Source organism: Atta cephalotes (genome assembly GCF_000143395.1).
Source record: "Atta cephalotes unplaced genomic scaffold scaffold00011, whole genome shotgun sequence".
NCBI lineage: Eukaryota > Metazoa > Arthropoda > Insecta > Hymenoptera > Formicidae > Atta > Atta cephalotes.
In genome coordinates this window covers 4,689,315-4,698,274 of record NW_012130075.1, presented here as the reverse complement: position 1 = coordinate 4,698,274, position 8,960 = coordinate 4,689,315, and the positions used below count along the sequence as shown (strand labels likewise).

The following is an 8,960-nucleotide window of genomic DNA, read 5'->3' as shown; positions in this document are numbered from 1 at the left end:
CCCCCCACCTCTCTCTCTCTCTCTCTCTCTCTCTCTCTCTCAGCAACTGAAAATATATATTTTTTTTAAATTACTATCGCATCTTATGCCGTATTAGTATCAAAATTCCGCATGCTTAGGTCAATTGTCCGCTGTACATAGTGCATGTGATGAGCCGTAGTGCCGCCGAACAAGTGGAGGCCGCGCGTAAGCGTGGTGTTTGTGTCTTTGGTGAAACCTTGGCAGCTGCAATTGGCACGGATGGTACCAACTACTTACACAAGTGCTGGAGACATGCCGCCGGCCACGTTATAAGTCCACCACTCAGACCTGATACGGATACGCCACGAGTACTTGTGAACATGTTAGCTAAGTGAGTCAAAGCCAATGATAAATTTAGGATGACTTTGACATCGAAGCAGGCTAGAATGTAAATTTACGAAATCATCTATACGCGAAATTATAGATATTTGATTCTTTGAAAATTAGCAAATCGAATATACCATATATATTACTGATCAAAACTAGCCAATACAAATTATTGGTTGTTAGCAGCAATATTTAAACATAGATCCGATTGCAGACATTCTTAAATAAATCGTATTTGCCAAGTATAGTATCTTGTCTATAAAATGCCGGAAAACACTTTCTTTTGAGGTCGATGCAATAGTCGTATCAACATATTTTCCTTTCTACTTAAAAGGAATAACGCACGACTAGTCTTTTTCTAAATAAGTAAGCGTACACATTGAAAAAAAAGTTAGATTTATAGAGAGTGTTGAAGATCTTGAACAGAAAAACTCGATGTGTTTCTTGCCGTTAGGTATCTTTTATTCTATTGATCTCAAATTGTGTTTTTCAAGTAATGTTGCATGTATGTATAATATATGACCCTAAGTATCTATTATCGAGTACCAAAGTCTTGTTTCGCGCCCTCCATACACTTTCTATTCCGCTGATTAACGGAAATAGGTTGCAATTGCAGCAATAGTAATTTAAGTTTCTATGTAATCCAACTAGACGCTTGCGTGACATACGCGCAAATTGCACAATTATGCCGTTCGCACACTGAAATTTATATTTGATCGTCGAAATTTACTCGCATGCGTATTGAACGTAACTCGTTATCTTTGTTTCTCCTTTTTCTCTTATTTTTATTCATTTACTTATTAGATATAAATATTTCTCTCTTATGGTTATTTTTATTACTTTTAGCATTACGTATTGCGCATGTAAAAACATATAAAATATTTTATAGGCGTTGATATAAAAATATATTTTATTTGAAGCTTTTTTAAATTGTTAGATGTAAATCGAGCACAGCTGAAAAAGATTTTGTTTGATAGCTTTACGATTTGTATAAAATTTGACATATAGTATCGATATTTATCATAAAATACGTTTTTTAGAATTAAAAACACAGATCTAATTTTATATGCTAATGTTATATATTTCATATATTTTATATGAAATTACTTTAGTATAATTAAAAACTAATATTTGTATATAAAATACAAGACTATACATAAATTAGCGCGAGACACTATTATGTCTCTTAATAAAAGGTAATAGTGATAATTTTAATATTAAAACATTTTGAAATTTTTATTGAATTTCGATATAAATTTTTTCAGTTATAAGTTGTTTTGATTAATTAAAGGTAATAAACATAACGATAAAAAGAATATAACAGTTCAATGAGAGAATAAAAATATCGCGTTTAGGTGAATAGTCCGTTGTATATAACGGCAATTTCAAGCAAGTCGGCTGCCGACGTTGTGTCGGCGAAGCGATCGGACGGTATCATCGTTTTCGGGGAAACCTTGGCAAGCACCATCGGTATCGATGGTAGCGAGCAATATGGCAAAGACGTGGAAAGAGCAAAGCGTTTTATTACTAACCCACCGTTGCGGCCTGACCCAACGACACCTGCCTATCTAACTGAACACCTGGCCCAGTAAGTAGATTGTATAAAGAATCCCTGATATTTTTATAATGGCTGGGTTGTTCCTTCTCGTACTATTTAATTGAATTTTTTTATATTAAAAACAATAAATATTTTAATTTTTTGGTTAAGAGATATTTGTTTCTAATTAAATAAAAAAATGAAAAATGAGAAGATTATGATTTTGGCACTTTATGAATATTATTATGTATAATTTTTTCTTTATTTACACTCTTATGTTTATTAATCTTTTTTTTCATTCTCTTTCTTTCCGATCAAAAATGTGTTGGATTATTATCCTATATTATTTCGCTGAAACGTTCATAACAATAAATTATAATAACAAAATTATAAGAATTACATAAGCGTAACTTTTGGTCTGGATATTAATAGCTCCGACGTAAGAAGTTGCCTTTATGGTGAAGCGCAATTAATGTCGATTAAATGAATAGAGGAAAAACTGCTAGTTTAACGGTTACTATTAAATGAGTATCATCCTCCAACTTTTAATCATTTGACGTTTACTATTATTTTATTTTGTATTATTAATTTTTTACTTTAGCCTTTACTCGATGTCAAGGTATTTAATTGATGATTTAATTTTCCTTCCGAGAATACGATCTTCAGAGGCATGCACTAACACGACTTTTTCAGAGATAATCTTCAAGTTACCGGCAGCGACAATTGCACGTTCAATGCCGAGCAAAAGGCTCTGGGCAAAGACGATTTTACGAAGATTCCCAATGGCGTGAATGGTGTAGAGGACAGGATGGCAGTGCTCTGGGAGAAAGGTGTGCACGCTGGTATAATGGACCCTATGCGGTTCGTTGCAGTTACCAGCACAAATGCTGCCAAAATTTTCAATTTATATCCTCGAAAGGGTGTTATAGCCGTCGGCTCAGACGCCGACATTGTCGTCTGGGATCCCAACAGGAAACGTACCATTTCCGCCCAGACTCACGTCCAGGCTGTTGACTTCAACATCTTCGAGGCAAGTTTGATTAAGTCATCCGCTTTCGATAATTATAATATTGTCTAAGAATGTATGTAAATTGTTTTCATCGCAAAATATGTGAAAGATTGCGATCTATCATATTTTCAACGATGATAATTCTTTCAGAAAGACATTGAATTATTGCTAATTACAATATGGCTAATTTTATATATATAATATAATAAAAAGTATATCATGTGATAGTAATTTAATTATTTAATTAATATTGTTAATACATACAGGGTATGGAAGTAACTGGAGTACCTGAATACGTGATTGTCAACGGACGCGTATGCGTGGACGAATGTGAGCTCAAAGCTGTTCATGGCTTCGGAAAGTACATAAATGCGGATCCATTCGGGATCTATGTGTACGACATGATAAATGACAAAGAAAAGGTATAATATATCGATTTTTTTTTCTTCTCTTTCTACTATTATTTTTTACTTTTTTGCGATTGCATTGCGATATTCCCTACCAGTACTGAAACATGTATAGAGCATGTAACGTATCTCATATATTTTCAATATTGAATATTGGAACGCAACTCTTATATGTTATTTTTAAATAATGCACATAATGTTAAAGTAGATATATTTTTACTAAATTTTAATTTAAAACTCGAACAAGAATAAAATTAAATGTTAATCAAAGTTAGAATAAAATTAAATGTTAATCAAAATTTTATTACTGAAATTAGAAATTATAACTTGTAACTGCGCAGAAACCACGTGGAATTGCACGAACCGAAGCAGAGGCAAAGAGATATGCCGAAGAAGACGCCGCGATTGCAAAGGCTAAAGAACAAGCGAAAGCGGCAGCTGCGGCAGCGGCACGAGTCAATCAGAACGGTTCAATTCATGACAGTCCAAAGATAAAATTGCAAGCAGCCATTTGTGTACCTACTTTACCGGAATCCGCCGTGGTGACACCATCCACGAAGGGTCCAAGACTTGAAGGGCAAAGAAACCTACAAGATTCTACTTTCTCTATCAGCGGTGAGTCTTACTATAAATTATTTTTTTAATTTTTAGACACGTGATATATTTTCTGGTGGTATCATACTAATAAAGAATAATCTTAAATTGTCTGACTTTGAACTATCGTAAATCAAGTGGGATTTTTTTATTTCATTTGTTTCATTCTTCATATTGTAGGAATATAAGCGCGTTTTTTTTACAGAGGATGTCGAAGAAGCACGAAGGGCATGCATTCGCGTAAATAATCCACCGGGCGGGCGCAGTGCGGGAGGTTTTTGGTAATTTTTACAAAAAGAAAGAGTATCAAGCTTTACGTATAAGGATCACTTAATGCGAAAACATGAATGGGATTTCATTTCTATTCTTTCCTTTGTCTCAAATTCCTTTTATCCGTCATAATACTAACATACACATTTTCGTTTCAAAGTATCAATCCGCTCTTAGGTTTGCTACTCATTAACTGTCACACAAAATCATTTTTACATTGTATTCCTATCGATCAAGGTCTGTTCCATCAAAGGAGGATACGGAAACCACTGGCCAATAGGTTGTACGTTCATATATTCATATTAATCGTTCTACTTTCGCTTCATTATCGCTTCATCGCTGCATTATATTATATGGCTTGCTTGAATCATTGTTCATGGTCCATTTTTCGATTTCTATATTAAAAAATTATTTTCTTTGATTTTTAACAACGTTATGTTAATAGATTTTCTTTAATATCGCTTCCCTTGTTTTTACTTCAAGATTTATTTATTGTTACATATGTAAAAGTATATGTACATCATATGATTTATATTATAGATCAATAAGATATATTGGACGAAATGTCTTTGAAAACAAAGACTTTGATAATTTAGAAAAAAATTAATTATTTTATGGATGGACATGTACATAATTTATTTTGTAAAATTTATTTCTATACGATTTTCATATGGCAATCATAATGAACAATCTCTGAAGATAAAATTAAAAAAAAACCTTTTGTTATCTATTATTAACTTTGGTACAAGATAAAATAATTTGTTTCTTTTCTTATATTATATTACGATTTCTTTAATTTCAAAAAAAATGATGATCAGGATGATTCTTATCCTATGAATCAGGATATTAAGCTGCAATATCACATTATTAATAAGACAATTGCTCGTTTATTGTCCATGATAAAGAGAATTTACATTAATTAAGAAACATAGAAAGACGTAGTATTTTAAATTACAACATTTACATTGAGCCAAAAAATTTCGTTTATTTGAAAAAATTTTGTTTATTTGACGTGAAGTATTACACAAATATATTTATATGGACTAGTTGCACCTTGTGGTATAATTATATGAGGATTAGTCCAAAAGTAAGTTTCTTTATTTATTATGAAAAACAGAAAGACAAAATTTAAAAATCTAAAAAAAATTTAATTCATTTCGCTTTGGTTATTTTTCTATAAATTCACCTTTTTTTTCTATACATTTTTTATTGTATCGTAAAAAAGATTTTTTCACGCTTTGTTTGTACTCATTTTCCACATGAGTCATCTATTAATAGTCTTAACTTCTTCGTTATTATTGAATCATTGATGACCACCTAAAGTTTCAATTTAGAGAAGAAATGGAAGTCATTTGTGGAGCAAAATCCAGAGAATACAGAGAGTGTTTCTAAGAATCCACTCAAGACTGTGTTCGGAAACTTTACCCGAATGTCTCTGTATATTATCTTATATTTAACATATTTAATATTGAACAAACAAGAATAAAACGATATACGGAGATACTTGGATAACGCTTTCGAACGTATCTCAGGGTCATTTTTATGAAAAAAAAAATAGGGAAACTCATTTTTTGGATTGATCATAGACTTGCAAAAAATGGACACATCGTGGTGCAAGATGTGAAAGAACTTTGGGTGTACTTCCGAAAAGGTGAACCCCCGATTTTCTTGTCGATTGGTATACTACTATTTTGATGCTCTAATTATACAAATATGATCATGAAAATTACCGACAAGATCATTTTTACGATTAAATATAAACTTTTACATTTTATGTGATCACAAATAGAGTTGTTAGATTTTGGTTCGTGTTCCCCTTCTCTCTCCCCTTTGCGAAAGGACGCATGATTTTCTACGCAAAAAGCGTGAAAAAATGTGAAAAAAATCGTTTTTAAATATTTAACCTTGAAAATGATCTTGTCAGTAATATTCACGATCATATTCGTAATTAGAGCATCAAAATACAGTAGTGATCGAGAAGAAAATCAGAGAAGATTCACCTTTTTGGAAGTATTTTTTTTTAAAATAGTATATGTAATAAGTTAAACAAATTTTTCAGATTTTAAACTTTGTTTTTCTATTTTTCCTAAAGTAAGGAAACTTTTGGACTAACTTTCGTATGTGTGTTTGTGTATTAATCAAAAAGCCATGAAATTCTGCTTGAAATTTAATTTTAACGACAATTAATAATGTTGCGTATATACAAAATGTTGCTAAGTCAAGACTAAAGGCTTTCCATCAATATTCGAAGCTATATATGTACAAGTTGAACGTGAGATATTTTACATATTGCAATTATAAGAAATATATATATATGTATTTATTTCGATTCATTTAACTTATCTCATTTATTTTTATAACAAGGCACAAACATTAATATTACTTTACATTACGAAATAAGAAAATACTTCAGTAAACACGTTTAATTAGATCATTAAATGTATATATAAAAATTTTAGTTAAAATTAATTTAAATAGAATCACTGTTATGTAACTACTGTATAGAAGTTTGTGTTTTGTCGGAGATTTACTAACAATGTTAAGATTGAACAAAGTTGTGTTCTAACTTGATTGCGACTAGTTAATATTCATCATTTGTTATCCATTATAAGCAACACAATTTGTTATAAGTTATCAACATAAGCGTGTAAGCCGAAGAAATCTTGTTATTCGTATTAATCACCTTTTTACAATTATGTTTTCGATCAATTTATACTGGCTGTAAGATTCTAGAGGTAATACACCAAAGGAGAAAGTAATTTTAGATCGTATAAATAATTTATACTTTGCTATTTGAAATAATGAAAATATCAATTATCAATAAATTAAGAATTTTCGTGTTTAACAGGTGTATGTAAATCCTGTCAGCAGAAGTTTACAACAATGCTAATACCGATTCTCCACTTTCACTGCGTCCGCACGAACGCACGATGTGAAAAAAAGACGCACAAATTTTTGTTCAGTCATATCACTATAAAATTTTTACGATAAAAGCAAAATAAGAAATCATGTTATACAAGTGCATCGCTGCTAAATGTAAGAACTTTTCTTAATTTAGAGACACATTTACAGAATCATACGTTTTCATTATACACATGTCATTATTAATTATTTCACGTTATCCAAATTATCCAACATTCCGATTTGTAGGAACCTATATGTCGCGAAATTTATCTGCTTTTATATCTAAAATATTGAACATTATTTTTCTCTATCAATTTAACTGCTTTATCCACACGTTGACACGCAATCCAAGCATTTTAAGATATCATAGTACTACTGAACTTTTCTTTGATATATATATATATAATAATAATAATAAGGAATGACGAAAATAATAAATTGTAATCACATAATCGTCATCATCGCATAATAAGTTAAATGTGTAATCATTCATGTGTAAAAGAATTTAGTCTTTACGACTAGAGCTTGTGTAAGTCAAAGTATGAAAGACCAAAGCAACATTAGAAATCAAAAATTTTCTAATAGATTTTCTATCAAAATTTTGCAGACATTTCTAGGTATCTCTATACTATATTAATGATAATCATGATGTGTGACATATGTTTATTTGAAACAGTAACAAGTTATATTCATGCAACTTCTTTAGATTGACACAATTGACACAAAATATTTTTTACGCAGTTTTTTATTTCTTAAAATTTCAATGTGATTTATGAAACTAGAATTATTTTGATAGAAACTGAAAAAGATTTACATATTAAAAGAAAAATCTGTTTAATAAAAATATAATTTCGAGCATTACGAGCACAATGAAGTTAGCGAGTTTAAGATAATTATTGATTCATAAAGTATCTTATATAGCACTGAAATATTTTAACGTGTTGTTATCAATTAAACTTCACAGAGAGTTATACTTTGCATGTAATGCTGTTGATATTTATACTAATGTCGAAGATTTTTATGTTATCACTGTTGGATATCTACAGTGACATTTATTTATTTTAAATGGTATATGAGAGTGCTTTTAAAAACAAATAGCATATTATAATTATAATGTGTTCACGTTATATGACCTCGTGTCAAGTACTCGGAAAGAATGTATAGTTTATCGATATAAATGACACATCTAGAGTATCCTATTTATGTCTGTTATGTATGTGATCGCTTTAAATAAATATAACATAAGTAACATAATCTGTGATTTTTTTTAAGCAGGTTACTAGATAAAAAAAAAATATATATATATTTATATACAGGGTCTGGAAATAATCACCAAATATTTCATGGGCAGATAGAACGGACTAAACTGAGTCGAAAAGTCCTCTACCATTTTGTAAGTTTCCCCAATAATTAACGAGATATTAATCCTTAAAAATAGCCGAATACTACTGCGAAGTGTATACGCTTACCGATCGCTTGGCGTGCGGGCAGTGGGGAGCGGGGATAGCCTGGCAAGCACGCCGTCTGAACTATGGAGGCTTGCGGCGCGGAGCGCTTGCCAACCAATTCCCAACTCTCAAGGTCAACTCTCGCGCGCCAAGCGATCGGTAGGCATATACACTTCGCAGTAGTAGACCGAGCGAGCGTGCGTATTCGGCTATCTTTAAGAATTAATATCTCATTAACTATTGGAGAAATTTACAAAATGGTAGAGGACTTCGACTCAATTTAGTCCGCTCTACCTGTCTATGAAATATTTAGCGATTATTTCCAGACACCCTGTACACACACACACACACGCGCACACACACACACACACACACACACACACACACACACACACACACACACACACACACACACACACACACACACACACACACACACACAC

At 31.4% G+C, this 8,960-nt stretch overlaps 1 protein-coding gene across 1 annotated transcript in view; it reads left to right on the top strand.

Moving 5' to 3' along the window:
- LOC105617085 (dihydropyrimidinase) overlaps positions 1 to 4,180 on the top strand; it is a 23,484-nt gene extending 19,304 nt beyond the window's left edge. Inside the window, exons 6-10 of the mRNA XM_012198664.1 lie at positions 120 to 352; positions 2,579 to 2,915; positions 3,161 to 3,316; positions 3,643 to 3,916; positions 4,101 to 4,180. Of these exons, the coding sequence (XP_012054054.1) occupies positions 120 to 352; positions 2,579 to 2,915; positions 3,161 to 3,316; positions 3,643 to 3,916; positions 4,101 to 4,180 (1,080 nt within the window). The remainder of the gene's footprint in view (positions 1 to 119; positions 353 to 2,578; positions 2,916 to 3,160; positions 3,317 to 3,642; positions 3,917 to 4,100) is intronic.
- The last annotated feature ends 4,780 nt before the right edge of the window (positions 4,181 to 8,960 follow it).